Genomic DNA, 21881 nt, shown 5'->3' on the forward strand with positions numbered 1-21881 from the left:
TTAGTAGTTACGGAGATCTTAGTTGGCTCTTAAATATAAAAATTGAACAAACAGAAAACGAAATAATGCTTAGTCAAGAACCTTATGTTGATAAATTGCTAGAGAAGTTTAACATGAGCTAATCAAAGACACTGGAAGCACCATTAGATGCTAGCCTGAAACTGTCAAAGTTAGATTAATCAGAAATAGGCAGCAATGAGCATAGAGAAATGCATTCATCTGATTATAGGGGTATAGTGGGATGTTTGAACTATTTGACATTAACAAGTAGACCAGATATTGCGCACGCAGCTAATTTATTGAGCTCTTTTGTTGAAAAACCTGGATAGCGACAAAATCCTGGTGTTAAAATGTTTAAAAAGGCAAAAGAGGGTCAAAAGAAACACTGGCATTAGTCAAGGTTATACAGTAAACAATTTGCCGAGGATTCTAATGAGTTAAAAAATTTTTCTAGCTTTAAACGAATTGATACGGATAAAGTGATTTTCTTTGCAAATTTTTTTGTCTGCTGCGTCTCCCTTTTTTACAATTAGTTTTATCTTGCACTTTTTGGCGTAATTTCGTTTTACTCAACACAATCTTGATTTAGTCTTGATGTCATGCCTTGATTTGAGATAATAAAAGACCTAATAAATAGGAATTTTTGGAAAATATTGTCTCAAAAACCACATAACTTTAAGCAAAAGATGTAACCAAAAAAACTCACCTGATATTACAAATAATTGTTTATGTTCGGAAAAGAGGAAAAAATTAGGCTGCCGCTTTTTTTTAAAATGAAGAAAACAAAATCAAAATTTTACTCCCTGTTCCAACAGCTTGACACTTGATTGATACTCCAAAAGTTTTCGGCGTTTAGTGGGACGCATTTGAAATCCGTAATGTTACTTTAATTTTTCAGGTTCAAAAAGTTTGTAGAGTCAGTATTTTACGAATCAGAGATATTTTATGCAAAATCACATCACAGGCCCTCCTTGTTCTTTGATGGCGATAAAGAACTCCTTTTACACCTCAAAATAATCTCAGTTTTCGTTGTCTAGTGTACTCATCGAACCTATTTCCATTGGGGTCTATAAAATTGTGCTCCCTGCTCAACGTACATTGTTACAAGGGTCTTTTTGTTTTTCTGAAGTGATTCTGATCAAAATCTATTTGAGATCTTTTCAGACGAACTTTTCGGGAACTGTTACAGAAACTGTTACAGAACTGTTGCTATCTTAATCGTATTTCAATCCTTATTAATTTATGTTTCAGGAAATTCTTATTGAATCCAGCTCGTCTTTTCATACAGGTCATATTCTAGCAATATAAGTTTCTATTTTCGCAAAATGCATGAACAAGAAATTCACCTCAAACATTGATTAATTTTTCTCGCATCTTGAAAGTAGATACAAAAAACTGCTGCGGAGAATTTAATTTTAGAGAAAAAACGAAAAAGATATAAAACAAGTTTTCTTTAATCATAAATAGAACTTTGACCGGAAAAAGGAAAAAATGCTATGCACTTGTCGTATTTAATTCAAGATGAATCAATTTTTGTGTTATGAACTTTCTTTACTTCAATTTGTACTTTCGTAACTCGCTTCAATTAAGTTCAATTTATGTTTTAAAAATCTTTTCATTACAAGCGTCAGCTTTACTTTTTCATGTTTTAGGTGATCTTAAAAAAGAATAATTGTTTTGTTTGTGAGCTAAAGCATTAAAATTGGCCATTAATTATTAAGTTCACAAATGAAACTTGTTTTGGAGTTTTGAACCTTTACTAGCGAATCTTTAATCAATCTTATGCTTCAATTTCACCAAGATTACTTTTTTCATTGAATTTTATAGTAATATAATTGAAACGCTGCTATATTATCCAGCTATATTCTCCAATCTTACCTCAATTAACATTTCGAGTAAGGTAAAATTTTTTTGTGGCTTCAAACAATTTTCACTGCCTTAAGTTTTCTTTAAATTTTCTTTTTCTTAAATGCCTTGAGTTTGTCTTAAATTTTCTGGTATATGACTCAAAATGTGCATAATTCTTTTGAAAAGACTCCGGTTTTCTATAAATTTGCTGCCTATAGATTTGGCACATAGAGGCATTTAAGGGCATACATTTATAAAATTCAACAGCTCTTGAGCTCATCAGTTTTGAGCTCCCCAGTTTTGAGCTCCTTCAGTCTATAACTAAAATCGTTTTTTCTAATCCCTGTCTATTTTTTTTTCCAAAAAGCTATCATTATTGCATATTAGGCAAAAGCAAACAATTTTGATCAGTTCTTTAAGTTGGTTCTTGCATCTTGACAAGGTGTTTCTATACTTCAACGGAAACAGTTACAACTAGTCATGTAATTATTTGCAATCATTTAGGAATGCCCAGGAATTACGTCATCATTTTCCTTCTTGCCAGTTTGGTGAACATTATTGTTGCAGAAACTGCTGAGACTTATCGTGGTAAAATTTTTGTAAACGGGTACCGACCTCAAGAAGATGATGAATACGTTTGCACAGCATTAAAACTACACGATGACTTTTCGTATTACGTAACAGGGTTCAACCCACATGACTCGAATGGATCTGCCCACCATCTCCTGATCTACGGATGTGAAAGACCAGCTCAATTCACGAATGGTGTCTATTCATGTTCTATGACGATTGAGAACGGAGATTTCATGTTAGGAGAACATTGCGATAACGATTACAGGGAAACTCTCCTTTTCCAGGCTGCGATGGGTTCCGGCCACTTCCAACTTCCAGATGACGTTGCCTTCAAAGTGGGCAAAGGAACCCCGTATAAGTACATCGTATTGCAGGTTCACTATGCGCATGTGGAACCCTTCGAAAATGACCCCAACCTTAAAGACTACTCCGGGTTCGAAGTGGCGTACCAGATAACGCCAACTAAACTTCTGGGAGGAATTCTGATCTCGGGAGCGCCTGGATATGTAATGCCGAACGCAATGACTAAACTGGGAGAAGACAAAGTTGACTACATTTGTCCAGACTATGAAATGCCACGCTCCCATACCCTAGTAATGTTTGCATTTCATGTTCACGCGCATAATTACGGCACTTTCATGAGCGCATTCAGAGTTCGAAACTATACTTATGATAAAATTCCAAAAATGAGCAAAGGGGACCAGGATAGCAAAGAAAAGCAGTGGTCTCTAATCGGAGGAATCAGTCCCCAAAAAGAGCAAAACTTTTACTATACTCATAACGAACTATCACTTCGTCCAACTGATATTCTCGCTGTTCGATGTGTGTACTCAAACCCTACAGACGATGTGATATTTTTTGGCGAAGGAGCTAATGACGAAATGTGTGTATATTACGTGATGTACTACACAATACCAATGGGGGAGGGGGGAGACGAGGTGGAGTATATTCCAGCTTGCCAACCCGTGGAGGTCAAAGATGCTTGGGAGGACAATGCAGACCTTTTAGGACCGGTACCAGACTGGGTCCAGAAATACTCGCTGCAGTTGTAAGAGTTGACTGGGGCCAATTTTAACGCTGCTAAAGCTTAGTCGTCAATATTATATGGATTTATTCTGTATGTTTGTTAATGACCAAAAAGACAAACTGCTAGAAAAGGCAATCAGAATAGATTCTGAATTTTCGTTCTCTGACCAAAAGGCAGTGTGTTTACTTCCATTTTATAAACAGTCTCAATTATATTGAATTAAATTTTCTTACTTGATCGTTTCAACAGTTTCGTGATTGAGGAGGTAGAAACTGTGTCCTCCCTTGTTTATGAAGTTGGAGAGCTCCGGTTTCGGAAAAAAACCTCTTAGTTTTAGATAGGAAATAAACCCACACGGAAATAAACCCCTACGGAAATAAACCCCACTTGACTATTGAAGAGCTGCGCATTTAGCGCATTTGGCCATGCCTCGCGGGCTAAGGCCAGTGGGACTTGATATGAAGCCTTCACAACCGAACAAATTATCGCGACCTAATTCAAATTTGAAATGGGGTTTATTTTCGCGGTCATTTACTTCCGATCTAAAATTATGATGGTCTTTTCCTCATTAGCTATCGACTTTTATCAATTAAAGACATCGCATAGTTAAACAAAAAGTTTAAATTAGAAACTGTGAGCTTAATCTGAAAATAAGGTTTTTGAAGTGAATCTCCTTAAAATCCAGTTTTCTGGTGATATCTGAACTCTCGTTTAGTTGAATCTTAGCTGAAAAGTTACAGAAAGATATTGATCTTAATGTCTTTCAATAGAGTTTAATGTCTTTTCTACTATCTATGTTTGTGTATTTTTAGTCAGTAATTAATCAGTGTTGTAAGCTAGCCTCTGCTTAATAAACTTCAATTCCTCGCCTGAATAAATCTCTCTTCTCATTTCTAGTAAATTTCCCCTACTTACTTCAACTAAGAGCAACCGATAAAAATTATATGTAATGATTGCTAAAAATAAATTTCTAGGCTAGGAATGAGGTTCTCGGGAACATGCTTACACTCTGTCAAACGCGAACAATTGATAAAAAAAACCTGCTCAATTTAAACTCTCGAATTCTATTGTGCTGTTCATTAGAACAGTCAGTGAGAGTTTTCACAGCACCAATCGACGATATTCCAAAACCTCAGAACATTTTGATACGTCCATGGAATGTGATGAGCATTGTAACCGTCAAAAAAGAAAAGAAATCACGAAAATGGTGTAGTGACAAAGCTCTTGAAGAAGGAAAAAAATAGAGAAATGTTCAACTTATTTGGTCACTTAGAGAAAATTTTTTTATAAAGAAGCTGTACTACTAAATTCCTATAACAACTATCTATAAAAATAAGAAAGTGTGTTTTCTGCTGTGCTAAGTCCATGAAAATTTTTTCCATGATAGCGATTTTCAACGTCATCAGGGGAGGAACTTGTTAGATATTTCCAAGTTTTCTGTAACAAAAACTTATCAACAAAGGTTTCCATGATGACGATTCTTTAGCCCAAGCATTATTATGGTGGCTATCACGCAAGCCGATACGTAAGCCAGCCAAATTTTAAAAACAAGGTGAAGCCAGCCGAAAATTTTTGAGATAGCAATATTATATTTTGTCCCTGGCAGGCAGGTTGGCATGCTTCGCCGCGATAACTGGCAAGCGGTTTTCAGATAAGACCTCACAGCGGAAGAGAGATATGACCGCTGACAGCAGTCTCCTGGGGCCCAAAAGCAGCAGACCTCTTAAAATGACCGTATTTTTGTTTCTCTGGGTCATTGGAAAACAGTATAAAGTTCAAATAATATGCGCAGTCTTGATAATAACGGTTAACCACGTACATTGCATAATTACTACTTCATATTGGGCTCGTTTTAAGCATAATTTTACTTCGGCTTACTACCAATTTTTCGGGATTAAATTATGTCGGTTTCATATCGTCTCTAGCTCTCGATAAATCAGATTGACTAAATCAGATTTTTCAACTAAGTTGAAGCAGTTCACTTAAACATAATGCAACTCAAATGAGAGCAAAAAAATTACAAATAGTCATCAAATTGTAAAAGTAGATGTCTTTTTGCTAATTTGACTTGTAAATCAAACCCAGCAAATCTTAAACAACAGAAAAAATATTTGTTTTAGGACATTTAGTGATTTGTTGCTTCGTCTAACTGATCAACTCTCACAAAATAGTTTATTTTATTTTACTTGTTCACCTGACTGATGGCCATTCCTTGTTGAATCTGTAATAAAGAAAATGTAAACTCCATTCAATCTAATCCATTCTAGTCTCCGAAAACTTTTGCAAAAACGTATCTAATGTCTGGAGTAAAACACTTTCCGTAAAAATTTGAAACATTAAATGATGTCGATACCACCACAGAATGCTTTTATTAAATTCGACAAGTATTGAACGTCCGGTGGCTGGGATACGAAGGAAATCTTTATTCAATGCGAAAAAAATCTACCATCAATATATCTTTTATCGGAATCACCAAGTTTCATATGTGTTTTTATCAAATAAAAGGTTACCACAAAATTTTATTTTAGAATTTGACTTTTCAAAAAGGAATTGATTTACTATGTTGTTTATAAGTTTCTGTTTTGGACTATTTGAGTTGTTCAATTGCTTGTTTTTGCAAACCCGAAAAACATATATGCAGTTGTCTGGTATTTGAATAATATAATCCAATTGAATTAGAGGTTTACTGAACCAGCAATGTGCTGAAAAGTTGTGTATGAGTTAGAGAATAAGTTTAAAAAATATCACGAACAGGCAAGAAAAATGAATAAAGTTTAAAAATTGCGAACATTCAATTGAAAATATTATATTTTTAATTGTTTTTTTTTAATTGTCTTTAGTTTTTGGCACCTGAAGAAACCTGAACATAGAACCTAATGTTTAATGAAATCCTCCCTTTCTCCAACAAAATACTCTTCCTAAGGCAGCTGAACTATAGCGTGTACTATAGCGTGTACTATAAGGCAGCTGAACTATAGCGTGAACTATAGCGTGTCAATTAAAGAAGTCCACTGTGTGGGCAAAAATTAATATTAAACATAATTTAGTGGCTTGATCGACCTCAATTGCAAAAAAGTGACTGCATGTTTGGGAACATCATTCTAAAAATCCATACAATCGTTTTCCTCTTTCACCATGTCGTCGTATTGAAAACCTATCCTCAATTATCAGTAAAAAATGTTTTAGTCAACTCTGGGTCAATATTGTCAATAGAAAAAAAATACAGTCTCCTTTTTTGCCCCTTTTTCTACTATAAATTTTCTCTCGTCTTTTGAAAAAGAGCAGAAGTAGGGAACCAAAATTAATGTACAATCCGAATACTGATCAGCTAGTATTTTTTTTGATTCAATGTTAGACGATTGTTTATTTATTCTTTTTGGAAAGTTTTCTTTTTTTAAAAAAACTAATTATTTCAATATCTTCTATATAAGACGAACAAAATACTGGCATGAGAATTGTGCGCAATGTTTCTGTCTAAACTAATCGCTTAATCTTATGCTGCTGTCAATTTTTAATGCTATATTTTATACTTTAATATATATTTCTCATTTCTGAGAACAGGAAATCTAACAATTGAAATTAATTCGTTTGCGACTTTTCACCTATAATTCAGTTTTTGTCTTCCAGTATTATTGCGTTGAAAATCTCTCTATCAATAAATTTCTCGGTGACTGCAAAACTCGCAACATAATTTTGGATCTTCTTCGTTTGTGCCCCCCTCCCCCCCCCCCCCCCCCCCCCCCAGCTTAGTGGTGCATATTATTTGCACCCCTCGACGCACGTGCTGAGGGGGATTCAAATTTTAATTTCTCAAAGTTAAAATCAAGGTGACATGTGGTTTTTGCGGACTAAATTATCCCGTACCATGAAATCACATAATCAGAAGGTAATTTGGTGGATGAGTTTTGGTGTAAAATTGCTAAAAGTTTATTTTTTAATGATCTCGTTTGTTTGACTATTTATTTAAAAACTTGTTCTGCTTAATAAAGAATTGGGTTATTTGCTGCGTTTTATTCTGTTGTTTTATGAATTTTAATTAAATTTTAAAACAATGTTATTAATGCTCATTTTCAAGGGCGTGTCTGATTTCTTCTACTCATGTAAGGATACGTACAATTAAATGGGTTGTTAATTCTAATTTTATTTTTTCTTCCTCTCATGGGTTGTTATACAGGGATCATATATAATGTCATCGTTATCATAGATAATCATAAATGATTTCGTAACAATCATTTATGGATCCTACAAAAAAGCGTACGATGTGTGGATCCTTGTGCCATGCAGGATTGCCCTTCTATCAACACTTCTAAGGTGCAAAGTGGGTGATTGCTGCAAATTTAAGTAATTTAAGGATTTATACTGTTATCGGACATTGTTTTCCTGTAAACATGCAGGAATCTTATGTGATTTTTTAGAAGGCATTAAACGATATCTCGGAAAATGGGTTACAGATTGTGTGATAGGTATAACATTTATATAGGTATATCTATATGTTCACACAACACACGAGTGCTTTTTACAATTCTGAGTTCTTTGAAGTTGGCTCTTAAAAGTTAACTGTTGTCGGTACTTGCTAATTTTCCCTTAGAGCTGTCTAACCTATGGTTTCAACCCTAGTGAGCATTGTTGAATATTTAAAAGAGCTAGGCCAATTGAATATTAAAGATAAAGCGACCTGAAACAAGTCGACTAATTTCTTTAATTTACATCAGTACGTAATTTACATAAGTCTGTTTCTAATTCCTTTAATCTCTAATAATAATTACTTCCCCTCAAAGTTGTTTATCTCAGCAGTAAAAATTATCTGTGACCTTTTTACTACCGTGAAATCCACTGCTGTGGCATCTAAAATTTTAGAACATACAGGTTATTTCGTGAGTTCTTTTCCATGATACCCCCCCCCCCCCCCAAGAATTTTTGACCTACCTAAGAAAATTTTCACTCTCATTATGGCATGCTGACTGTACTTGAAGGGCTTTTTGGTTCTAATAAAACTAAAACAGGGCTTCATTGACAAGGAGCCTTATGTTCAGTTTAGTTTGAGGAGGCGTGTGTATTGGCTTTAGCGACATAAACAAATTTTCAGGCGAGAAGTTTGTCACTCTTTCTCATAGAGCTCACATCTTTAGTGTTGGTTTAGTGAAACGAGTGATTTTTTGAAACTTGACTTCATCTCATAAACAATCATAAACAATTTTGTGAACCAGTCATGCCTGGTGTTGGTTTTTCCACACAGAAAAAAAACTTTTGGTAAATAGCACGTGAAAACTCATACATTATACCTCCAATGACTCCGGTACTAAAATCTTACCGGATCTGGGCACAATAACTATAATAAAAAAAAATTCAAAAATTAGCCATGACTAGAGTTCTGCTCAGTCCATTTATTAGACGTTTCGTAATAAAATTCACAGAAAACTTAGCGTTTTATGGACAAAATCAATTTCTGCATGCACGATGAACATAAAATTTTTTCGTGAGCTTTCAAATTAACACCATGGCGGAATAACAGCGGGAACTCAATGAAAAAAGTCTAAGGCTATGCTCAAAATTATTTAATTTTATTTATAGCTAAATAAAAGACTTTATATAATATTGATTTCGTAAGATTTCAATTTTATTGTTTTAAGTTTTAAATTTCCATTAAATTTTCTCTGATTTTTTCTTTCATTAGGTGTGCTACCCAAGGCACCTCTGATAAGAAGTCTTGCTTCACTCACAGAGGAAGCCAGAGCATCCAAACTAAAACAGGCTATGATCAGACCTGACCGAATTCAGTATGAGATCTACTTCTCAGGTTGCGCAATGGATGTGCCAGACTAACTTGCGCCACGCACATGTTTTGCCAGAGCCACTTGTATCTCCCTCTCTGGGTATCCCTACTGACACATTTAACAGTTGAAGTAGCAGTAATAATTGGTACAATGAATTATTCTGAGAAAAATAGGCGTTTTTTATGAATGTTTATTTTAGTTCGTTAGTAAAAAAAATTCGTACTAAACAAAAAATTATCTGAACAACGTTTACGACGTTTACGAAAATTTGTCTTGAAAATTGAGAAACGCTCTTCAAAAACTCTCGGGGTGAAATATCTCTTTTTCGGAGGACCGACCAGTTTCATGGTCGGATATTTTGGTTATGAGACGACTTTCCATGCAGTTGAAGGTTTTTTTCAATCAGAACGCACTTAATCTGAAAATGTTCTATTCAGACTGGCACAATTAAATTATGAATCTATCCAGACTCCAGACAACGCTATGATCAGACTATCTAGACTCCCAGTGGGGCTCTGATTAGACTTTCTAGGCCGTAGACAGTGCGCTGATCAGACAGTGCAGACTTTTTACGAGGCCGTAATCAAACTTTCAAACAGCCGTTACACAAAACCTGTTTTTAGATAAAGGGGGAACAGAGTTGCTTTTAACAAGGTACGGGTATGTATTGGTAAAAATGTTAGGGGAATGAAACAACCATTGAAAAAGATAATTGATAATACATCTTAACAGTTAAAAATGTTTGTAAAAATAGGATTAGTATAAAAGTTATTAAGTATAAAGAAATTATAATGCTCATGCAGGTTATGTTGAGTACATTTGAGATTGATTGTGGTTTTTTGATTTAATGTTTGATTTGATCAAAAAAAAAATGGCTGCTCTGCTCAGTAAGTGTCAATTGCTCCTCAAGATGTATTCGCTGCCTCATGTTATCAACTAAATCAAAATCATATCTACGACAAAAAAGAATTGACACAATTTTGTATTAAAAATTAAGCCCCCAGTGTCACCCTAGTCGTTTTTTCTTCCGCTGACATCTGTTTTGCTCTACCTTGATATCTGTACATCATTACATCCCCTGTATTTTTTAACAATTCTGTTTCCCTCCCATCTTGAAACAACCGAAATATAAGGTCAGAGAAGTGAACATATGGTATTATTTTTTTCTTTAATGCTGCACAGTTAAATTAAATGTTTAGTGCAGTGCAAATAACGTTGACAGCTAAGAACAGTTAAGCGACGTAAACCCCCCGTTTATGGAAACCACTAGTGACGTCCTTTCGATTTTTCACCAGTATTTAGATGTTTTTTGCTGATTATGACCTGTATTTACTGTTTTTCAACACAATAAATGCTTTTTGATTCTGATCAATTTAATTTTTCTCAAAATTTCAAAGTGAGTTGTCAAGTGTGTCTGATTTTCTTTTGAACATAACGAACTACCAAAGATTCAAATATTCAAGGTAATTTCAGTCTTTTTGAACATTGAAAAAATGAACAATAATTCTGAACTGGAAATTATGACCAATCAAGTTTCCTTGAGCCACCGTAGATCATTGCAGAATTTTCATTCTACTCTTGGATTTTAAAGATTCTGTACTGAAAGAGTTATGGCACTCGAGTCCGGGGTCTCAGATCTGAAAAGATTGCATGCTTATCTTGTTTTTATTTTTTTCGTTTATCACAACAACCTTTTAGTCATTGACACCTGAACAGGCAAATAAGAGCCTATGAGTAAAGTCTTAAATACACTATATGATAACAAGAGATAATGTAAGCATGTAGCCAAACTCATTACAACATTACTATCAGCGAGGATAAATGAAGAAAAAATTGCAAATATTTTAACTCATGAGTAGCTGCTCAGAAAACAGTTGGTTGGGAAAAACGCATATTGTTCGTCATGAAGACCACATTTGAATAAAACTAGAGATCCTAGGAAACAGATATACTCAATTAAAAACTTTACAACACGGAGATATCAGAAAACGTTCCCACTTAGTGAGAAAAATGAATCACCATGAAAAAAGGCAGAAAAAAAGATATGATTGAACTGCTTCGAAAAAAAAGCAATTGGAAATAGATCAAGTCCTGTAATTTTTAAAGACGTAACTAGAAAGCAACGCCCAATTAACCTTATCATCAGAAGAACCGATAAATAAAAAACTCCAGAATTTTTTCTGCATGACCCAATTTTGCTTTTTAATTAAATTTTTAACAGGGCTTCAATTTCAATTTACCGACAAATTTCTTTTTTTCTAATGGTTTTTTTAAAGAACACATCATATATTCCTTAAGAATTAAACGAAAGACAAATTATTTTTACCTAAAATGATTTTTTTACAAGGAAAAACAACGGGTTTGCATGACTCATGAACACAAAACTTTTCAATTTTAACTACTCAAAAGTAAAGGTATTGCAAGCCGGCGAAAATAGGCAGAATATTTGTAAACCGAATTAAATCATTTCAAAAGGTCATTTCAAAACATTGAATAGTTTTCTCAATGAGGTAAATTTTACACAAAAAATAATCAATAGAAATTATCTGTATCTATAAAATTGGAAAACTAAGGTAAGAAACCCACTATTACAACAATTCTTAAAGTGTATAGTCTAAAAGGGAATAAAAATTGATGGAATATACCGTACCAGCTATCATGAACAAATTAGAATGAAATGCGATAAAAGTATGTGCAACTCGATTAAAAAACACTTCAGAACACGAAAAATATCAAAAGTTGAAATTGCAGCTGTATAAACTTTTTTAAATATGACCAAAATTTACAGACAAAATGTTCTCATAGTCCTTAAATGTTAACTTGTTTGCTTAACCGTTGAAAAAAATTGAGGAGAAATGTTAGCACTCATTACGAAACCCCCTTTTTTTTCATAAGTTTTTTATTTACTTTTTGGCCCTAAATCCTGAAAACTGAGCAGACAGTGAAATGTGAGTCTTCGAAAAACAACTCTCTTCACGAAGGTAAACATGACTGGGTTCTTAGAAAATTAACAAGCATTACTGCGGAACAAACTTTGATGATGAAAAAATGTTCTCTTTAATGTCTGATACATTCTTTTATTCGTGAAAACTGTGCTTCAACACAAGCTAAAATCTTTTGTTTGTTGTAACGACTTGATCTCTTAAAGTCGTTTAGTAAAAAAAACTGAAAATGAAGTCATTGTAAATTGTTTTCCGAAAGAGATTGATGACGGCAAGAAGTCAAAACTAATAATGGGATAATTCTGGCGGGAATAATTGTAGCGCGGGTAATTTGAACAACAATCTGGCCCGATGAAAATAATCAAATTTTAAAAACCCTCTGCCTCCTTCATTTTCAAGGAATAGCACTGCACCACAGGTATGTAACTTTTTTCTCAGTCTGGTGAACGCACGAAAGTCTGGACATGAACGCACGGTGGTCTGGACATGGACGCACAAAAACTTTGATTTTGGAACGCACGAATTTGATTTGGAGCGCACGATGGTCTGGACAAGAACGCACGAAAATCTGGACATATACGTTTTTTGTCTGGCATGGTCTGGACATATTCGACTTCGAACGCACGAAGAACGCACTAAAAATTTTGAACGCACGATATTTTAGACATAGTAACTTTCCATCTGGGACGGTCTGGACACATAAACTTTCGGTCTGGCACCTCAGCCTGGGAATGTTCGAAAAATAACATTTCTTTTGAAATGTCTTTCAAAATTCGTAATAACACCTTTTCTTTTACATTGGTCTGTGTATCATAAAGTGTTGTTTCAAAATACAAAACAATTTGGAAAATAACAAATCAAAAATCATAAAACCTCTTCTTTTCGTAGGATTCCCACAATAATTTTCACCCTCTTACTACAAAAAAGAAAACACGTAGAGTTCCCAGGTCGAGGTGCACAACCCAAGCCGACCCTGATCAGTCCGACTTGGGTTAAGCACGGGGGGTAAACGAACGGCGACTGCTCCATAGAGTCTGGCAACGATACCTACGGTCTGGATAGTCTGACGAGGAGCCCATTCAGAGTCTGCACGGTCTGATTAGCGCACTACCTACAATTTGTATAGTCTGATCAGAGCCTCGCCCAGAGTCTAGATAATCTGATCATAGCGTGGTGTAGTGTCTGGATAGTTTTGTGGTATGATCAGGATAGTCTGAACAGAATTCTTTCCAGAGTCTCTACGGTCTGATCAGAAACCTTCCCAGATTCCGGAAACTCTGATCAGAAACAGGAGGTCCAACCGAAAAAATAACAGTCCTAAAACGTGTAGCTTGCAGTATTTCACATTTATTTGGTTTAAAGGATGCTCATATGCCTTTCAATGGGACTAAATGTTGTCTAATACTTAGTTTAAAACTTAGTTTGAGCTGGCTGGTTGTAAAATTAGCGTGCGGTTTGTCATTTTGGAAGGAATCTAATATTTAATCTGCGGGGTAAATTATCTTTTCAAATAGTTTGCACAAATCGTTTGCCCGTAGTTGTTTTATTTGTTAAAATGGAACATGACATTCAAGAATAAAAGTTTTTGTACACAATTCTTCGATACTTGATTCCCCTTTTTAAAAAATTACCCTCCATTCAAAACTTTGTAACTTACCGTTATCTGAAAAATCCATTTTTTAGTAATGGATATTAACTACTTCTAAAGATGCAAGTTGAATTTTTCCTTAAAATATTTTATACTGATTGACAACTGGTATTAAAGTACTCAAATTACGCAACGATTTTTTTTAATAATTGGCAACTTGATCTCTAATTTTCAAAAACTGATGTATACATCAAGTACTAATGTAATTAATTATGTCATGCTGTACTCTCATTTTTTGTGTTGGTACATCGTCAATTCCTTTTCACCAATACAAGTGAACGCTGTCTTTAATTTATCAATTAATTTTGTATACGCAATATAGACTTTAGTTTTTGTTTACGCTATCGGCTACAATTGCAGATTACGATTGTTTCTTAAGACAGTTGTTAATTTTGTCAGTTGCCTACACAAAAAAAAATTAAAAGACGTAACACGTGTACTTTGCTGTACGCCACATGAATTTGTTTTAAGTGATGTTCATCCTCGTTTTAATTAAACACACTTTGATCTAGTATTCAGTTCAAAATTGTGCTTGAGCATGTTGGTTCCCATATAAACTTAAACTTTTTCAGTTGTTAATTTCGGAAAAAAACTATAATTTAAATTGCAGGGACAACACTTGTGATGATTTTTTGCAAATAGTTGACAAAATGGTTCAAATGTGGTTGTTTTCTATCGTAAAATGGAATACGGCACTTAAAATGTTTTGTACACAGTTCTCCGATAATTTCGAAAAATTATCTCCTTTCATAACCTTGCAGGATACCCTTATTTGCGAAATCAACTAGCAAAAACCATTTTGTAGTAAAGTTTATATTGCAAAAACCATTTTGTGCTACAGGAACCCAATTGTAGTAATGGCTATTCACAACTTTTGAAGGTGCAGGTTGAAATTTTCCAAAACACTTTTTTATTCTGATTGACAACTGGTTTTTAAGTGTTCAAACTGCATAACAATTTTTTTTAATACTTCGCAATCTGATCTCTAATTTTCAGTAATTGATGTATAAATTAATTACTGTTATAATTAGTTATATTATTATTTACTGTCATTTTTGTGTTGGGATGAAAAACAGCGTTCCCAAAAAGTATCGCTTGGCATTTTTTGCTATACATCGCCAATTTGTTTTCACCAAAGCAAGTAACGCTGTCTTCAATTTCTCAATTATTTTTGTATACGCAATATATAATTTAGTTTTTGTTTACGCTGTCGAACCATTGCACATTGTTTTTAAAGACAGTTGTTTCTTTTGTCAGTTCTCTACACACAAAATTTAATGGACGTAGCACGTTAACCCTGCTGTAATTCAAATGTGTCTGTTTAAGGGATGTTCATTGTCGTGTTACTGGAACACACTGTGCTCTAAAACTTAGTTAAAAATTGAACTTAAGCAGGCTCAGTTTTTAACTAAATATTAGAGCACAGAGTGTTCAAGTAAAACGATGATGAACATCCCTCCCTTAAATCAAAAGCAAGTGAGGTACAGCATTGTGTTATGTCTCATCCGAATTATATTTTTTGTATACACTTGTCCGTTACTTGATTCCTCTTAATAAATTCCCTCTTCAAAACCTTGTAGATTAGACTCATTTGCAAAATTAGCTAGCAAATACCATTTTGTAGTAACGGTTATTCACAATTTCTAAAATTGCAAGGTAGAAGTTTTCCCTAAAAATCGCTTTATACTGATAGACAGCTGGCAACAAAGTGTTCATTCTATATATATATTTTTTGGACTATTTCACAACTTGATCTCTAACTTTGAACAGTTGACTGATATATACAGCAAGCACTAAAATAAAAATCTATTTCAATGTTTTACCAGCAATTTTTACGCACGCTCGGATTTCAAACAATTTTTCACGAAAAATTGCATGGAATTTTTGTTATATATCGCCAATTTAAATTTCGCAATCCAAATGAACGCTGTTTTTAATATTTTTTAAGGATAGGAAATATTTGGTTTTTGTTGGTCGAATCTTTGAAACCTCACTCCGTAGGTATGCAATAGTGTTATTATTGCTTGTTTCACTTTCACTTGTATTAGCGGCATGAATCCACTGCCAAATGTTCAGATTGAGTTAGACGCTTTGAGGAAGATGAATGGAGTTCTGACACAGTTCTAATTAAAATCCCTAATTTGGAAAACGGCGGCGTTTCCACTAATCGTTTATCTCAGATTCAAAACTAGAGATTTTGATAAGCAGCTGAAATCAATGAAGGTTACGAGATTAGTGAGTTTATATAAAAGTGATGAAGTGGGTGATGTGAACGAGTTGAACGATTCACTTTACAGAAAGAGGTAAATTTTTGATCAGTGAACTAGTAGAAGTCATCAATGTAATACTAAAAAAATGGAAGTCAAAATTTTAAGTACAAAAATTTTCAATTATAACAAAGGCTCTAACTGCAAATTTTATTAGCAAAAATGTTTCTTTTGTCTGTCACGTGTACAGCAACCTTTAAAACACCTAAGAAGTTTATCTTGCTTTACCTTACATTTATTTGGTCTAAAGGATGTTCAGCTGTGGTTTAATAGATTACACTGTTGTCTATTTTATATTTAGGAAATTAGTGTTTAAACCTTTTGCTCTTTTGCTATTAGTCCGAATGCGTAGCTTATTTGAAACGTTTTTTATGTGTAATTGCAATGAAAGTGAAATGATTTGATTTTTCTGGGGAATTTTGAAAAACTTTCACCGCAATCTTGGCTCGCTGGCGTGTCGATGTCGCTTGAGTTAGATAATCTTTTTTGTGACTCAAGAAGTCAAAAATGCTTGTTTGAATTGTTTGAAATTGGCGTTAATTTGCATAGAGTCTGGCAACGATACCTACGGTCTGGATAGTCTGATGAGGAGCCCATTCAGATTCTGCACGGTCTGATTAGCGCACTACCTACAATTTGTATAGTCTGATCAGAGCCTCGCCCAGAGTCTAGATAATCTGATCATAGCGTGGTGTAGGGTCTGGATAGTTTTGTTGTATGATCAGGATAGTTTGAACTGAATTCGTTCAAGAGTCTCTACGGTCTGATCACAAACCTTCCCAGATTCTGGAAAGTTTGATCAGAAACAGGAGGTCCAACCAAAAAAATAACAGTCCTAAAACGTGTAGCTTGCAGTACTTCACATTTATCTGGTTTAAAGGATGCTCATATGCCTTTCAATGAGACTAAATGTTGTCTAATACTTAGTTTAAAACTTAGTTTGAGCTGGCTGGTTGTAAAATTAGCGTGCGGTTTGGCATTTTGGAAGGAATCTAATATTTAATCTGCGGGGTAAATTATCTTTTCAAATAGTTTGCACAAATCGTTTGCCCGTAGTTGTTTTATTTGTTAAAATGGAACATGACATTCAAAAACAGAATAAAAGTTTTTGTACACAATTCTTCAATACTTGATTCCCCTTTTTAAAAAATTACCCTCCATTCAAAACTTTGTAACTTACCGTTATCTGAAAAATCCATTTTTTAGTAATGGATATTAACTACTTCTAAAGATGCAAGTTGAATTTTTCCTTAAAATATTTTATACTGATTGACAACTGGTATTAAAGTACTCAAATTACGCAACGATTTTTTTTAATAATTGGCAACTTGATCTCGAATTTTCAAACACTGATGTATAAATCAAGTACTAATGTAATTAATTATGTCATGCTGTACTGTCATTTTTTTGTATTGGTACATCGTCAATTCCTTTTCACCAATACAACTGAACGCTGTCTTTAATTTATCAATTAATTTTGTATACGCAATATAGATTTTAGTTTTTGTTTACGCTATCGGCTACAATTGCAGATTACGATTGTTTCTTAAGACAGTTGTTAATTTTGTCAGTTGCCTACACAAAAAAAGTTAAAAGACGTAACACGTGTACTTCGCTTTAAGCCACATGAATTCGTTTTAAGTGATGTTTATCCTCGTTTTATTTAAACACACTTTGCTCTAGTATTCAGTTCAAAATTGAGCTTAAGCATGTTGGTTCCCATATAAACTTAAACTTTTTCAGTTGTTAATTTCGGAAAAAAACTATAATTAAAATTGCAGTGACAAAACTTGTGATGATTTCTTGCAAATAGTTGACAAAAATTGTTCAAATGTGGTTGTTTTCTATCGTAAAATGGAATACGGCACTTAAAATGTTTTGTACACAGTTCTCCGATATTTTCGAAAAATTATCTCCTTTCATAACCTTGCAGGATACCCTTATTTGCGAAATCAACTAGCAAAAACCATTTTGTGGTAAAGTTTATATTGCAAAAACCATTTTGTGCTACAGGAACCCAATTGTAGTAATGGCTATTCACAACTTTTGAAGGTGCAGGTTGAATTTTTCCAAAACACTTTTTTGTTCTGATTGACAACTGGTTTTTAAGTGTTCAAACTACATAACAATTTTTTTAATACTTCGCAATCTGATCTCTAATTTTCAGTAATTGATGTAAAAATCAATTACTGTTATAATTAGTTATATTAATATTTACTGTCATTTTTGTGTTGGGATGAGAAACAGCGTTCCCAAAAAGTATCGCCTGGCGTTTTTTGCTTTACATCGCCAATTTGTTTTCACCAAAGCAAGTAACGCTGTCTTCAATTTCTCAATTATTTTTGTATACGCAATATATAATTTAGTTTTTGTTTACGCTGTCGAACCATTGCACATTGTTTTTAAAGACAGTTGTTTATTTTGTCAGTTCTCTACACAAAAAATTTAATGGACGTAGCACGTTAACCCTGCTGTAATTCAAATGTGTCTGTTTAAGGGATGTTCATTGTCGTGTTACTGGAACACACTGTGCTCTAAAACTTAGTTAAAAATTGAACTTAAGCAGGCTCAGTTTTTAACTAAATATTAGAGCACAGAGTGTTCAAGTAAAACGATGATGAACATCCCTCCCTTAAATCAAATGCAAGTGAGGTACAGCATTGTGTTATGTCTCATCCGAATTATATTTTTTGTATACCTTGTCCGTTACTTGATTCCTCTTAATAAATTCCCTCTTCAAAACCTTGTAGATTACACTTATTTGCAAAATTAGCTAGCAAATACCATTTTGTAGTAACGGTTATACACTATTTCTAAAGATGCAAGGTAGAAGTTTTCCCCAAAAATCGCTTTATACTGATAGACAGCTGGCAACAAAGTGTTCATTCTATATATATTTTTTTGGAATATTTCACAACTTGATCTCTAACTTTGAACAGTTGACTGATATATACAGCAAGCACTAAAATAAAAATCTATTTCAATGTTTTACCAGCAATTTTTACGCACGCTCGGATTTTAAACAATTTTTCGCGAAAATTTGCATGAAATTTTTGTTATATATCGCCAATTTAAATTTCGCAATCCAAATGAACGCTGTTTTTAATACTTTTTAATGATAGGAAAAATTTGAATTTTTTGGTCGATTCTGTGAAACCTCACTCCGTAGGTATGCAATAGTGTTATTATTGCTTGTTTCACTTTCACTTGTATTAGCGGCATGAATCCACAGCCAAATGTTCAGATTGACTTAGACGCTTTGAGGAAGATATATGGAGTTCTGACACAGTTCTAATTAAAATCCCTAATTTGGAAAACGGCGGCGTTTCCACTAATCGTTTATCTCAGATTCAAAACTAGAGATTTTGATAAGCAGCTGAAATCAATGAAGGTTACGAAATTAGTGAGTTTATATAAAAGTGATGAAAGTGTGTAATGTGAACGAATTGAACGATTCACTCCACAGAAAGAGGTAAATTTTTGATCAGTGAACTAGTAGAAGTCATCAATGTAATACTAAAAATATGGAAGTCAAAAGTTTAAGTACAAAAATTTTCAATTATAACAAAGGCTCTAACTGCAAATTTTATTAGCAAAAATGTTTCTTTTGTCTGTCACGTGTACAGCAACCTTTAAAACACCTAAGAAGTTTATCTTGCTTTACCTTACATTTATTTGGTCTAAAGGATGTTCAGCTGTGGTTTAATAGATTACACTGTTGTCTATTTTATATTTAGGAAATTAGTGTTTAAACCTTTTGCTCTTTTGCTATTAGTCCGAATGCGTAGCTTATTTGAAACGTTTTTTATGTGTAATTGCAATGAAAGTGAAATGATTTGATTTTTCTGGGGAATTTTGAAAAACTTTCACCGCAATCTTGGCTCGCTGGCGTGTCGATGTCGCTTGAGTTAGATAATCTTTTTTGTGACTCAAGAAGTCAAAAATGCTTGTTTGAATTGTTTGAAATTGGCGCTAATTTGCAATCAAAAAAAGAAAATTTCAAAAATATATCATGAGTCTGCAATTTTTCATTTTCATTTACGTTTAAGCAAAAGAGTCTGGTAATGTGCGTTCGCACACATTGTTCAGACGCCACCCAACCGCGTTTTTGACTTTATTATCTAACAAAAGAGGAGGAGGCTCATTTAATGTTCGAAAAAGATTGTATCCATTTAAAAATCCCTTTGAGCTCAAAAAATTAAAATAAAAATTAAAAAATATACAATATGGGGCCGATGATAATTGCCATTAGGAAAAATAAGAGACAAGATAAACTTCAAAATCAAATAAAATACAATAAGCATGAACTAAGACTAAAACTCATGTTTACCTTTATTTAAAAAACCTCAATAAAAAGTATAAATTGGCATCAGAATCAAACTAAACTAAACCAATTGATTTTTGTCCACAAAAAGAACAAATACAGTAAAAAAAAGTCAATTTACCTTTGCGGGGAACCAGTTTTGAAACTTAAAAAACCAAATTCTACTCAAGGAAGAACTTAAATAGAAGCGATTCTGCCTTCTTTTTCAGCCATTAATATTCAATGCAATTGTTCATTTATGTGGTGTTTGGACGAGACAACAAAGAGAACCTCAGAAACTAGCAAATTTGCAAACATTCAAAATGTTGTAAAAAATCGTAACATCAACGCCTAAACACCAGTATTTTAATGATATTATACCAATGAAGACTACCTACTAGTTTACGTTAAACAGATTTCGTCCCCTCTCATTGTTGAGACTATTTAAAATGCTGCAGAAACGAGAATAAGATTGCCAAAAAAACCTATTCCATTAAAAAATTGTCAAACTGTAAGTCACGACAACCATAATATCTTAACTAAAAATATGTATACATTTAGGATTTTTATTGTCCAGGAAGTTAATTGAACATGTCAATCAGCAAATAAGTCTATACTCAAGGACTAGAAAAAACAAAGAATACAGGCAGAACGCTGTTTTTTTATAATTATAAGAAATTTTGTTCTTGCTGGTCGGCTCTGTAAAATCTCACTCCTTAGGTATGCAATAGTGTTAGTTTTGCTTGTGTCACTTTCACAACTTGTATTCGCGGCACGAATCCACAGTCAAATGTTCAGATTGAGTTAGACGCTTTGAGGAAGACTAATCTTTTATCTCAGATTCAAAATTAGAGATTTGGATAAGCAGCTGAAACCAATGAAGATTACGAGAAGAGTGAGATTAACTAAAACTGATGAAAGTGGGTGATGTGAACGAGTTGAACGATTCATTTTACAGGCGGAGGTAAATTTTTCATTTGCATTTACGTTCAAGCAAAAGAGTCTGATAATGTGCGTTCGCACACATGGTTCAGACCTCACCAAACCGCGTTTTTGACTTTGTTATCTAACAAATGAGGAGGAGGCTCATTTATTTTTCGAAAAAAGTTGTATCCATATAAAAATCCCTTTGAGCTCAAAAAACCAAAATAAAATTAAAAAACTATTCATTATAGGGCCAATAATAATTGCGATTAGGGAAAGTAAGTGACATGACAAACTTCAAAATCAAATAAAATACAATTATCATGACCTAAGACTAAAACTCATGTTTATCTTTTTTTTTAAAAAAAAAACACAATGAAAAGGATAAATTAGCATCAAAATGAAACTAAACTAAACCAATTGAAATTTTCTTATCTGAAAATATAATGGTTAACGTCCTATACAATAATTAAAAAGCAGACAAAAAATAGTCGAAGTCAACAAGCACATTTATGCTTTTTGAAATCAATTAAGTTCCAAATTACGAAATGATTAACTTTCAGTTGAACTCGCTG

At 33.6% G+C, this 21881-nt stretch overlaps 2 protein-coding genes across 3 annotated transcripts in view; both read left to right on the forward strand.

Annotated features, from left to right (window-relative positions):
• LOC142337785 (signal recognition particle receptor subunit alpha-like) overlaps positions 1-21881 on the forward strand; it is a 237563-nt gene that overhangs the window by 78465 nt on the left and 137217 nt on the right. The gene's annotated exons all lie outside the window — the stretch shown is intronic.
• Positions 1717-3685, forward strand: LOC142348114 (peptidylglycine alpha-hydroxylating monooxygenase-like). 2 transcript variants are annotated; one of them, XM_075399295.1, is made up of 2 exons: positions 1717-1900; positions 2353-3685. In XM_075399295.1, the coding sequence occupies exon 2, from the start codon at positions 2355-2357 to the stop codon at positions 3471-3473; it is 1119 nt and encodes a 372-aa protein (XP_075255410.1). In that variant the 5' UTR covers positions 1717-1900; positions 2353-2354; the 3' UTR covers positions 3474-3685. The 2 variants fall into 2 exon arrangements, with proteins under 2 accessions (XP_075255410.1, XP_075255399.1); XM_075399284.1 differs by having other exon boundaries at positions 1717-1895.

This window comes from Convolutriloba macropyga, chromosome 1 (assembly GCF_964194025.1).
Source record: "Convolutriloba macropyga chromosome 1, txConMacr16.3, whole genome shotgun sequence".
Lineage (NCBI taxonomy): Eukaryota > Metazoa > Xenacoelomorpha > Acoela > Convolutidae > Convolutriloba > Convolutriloba macropyga.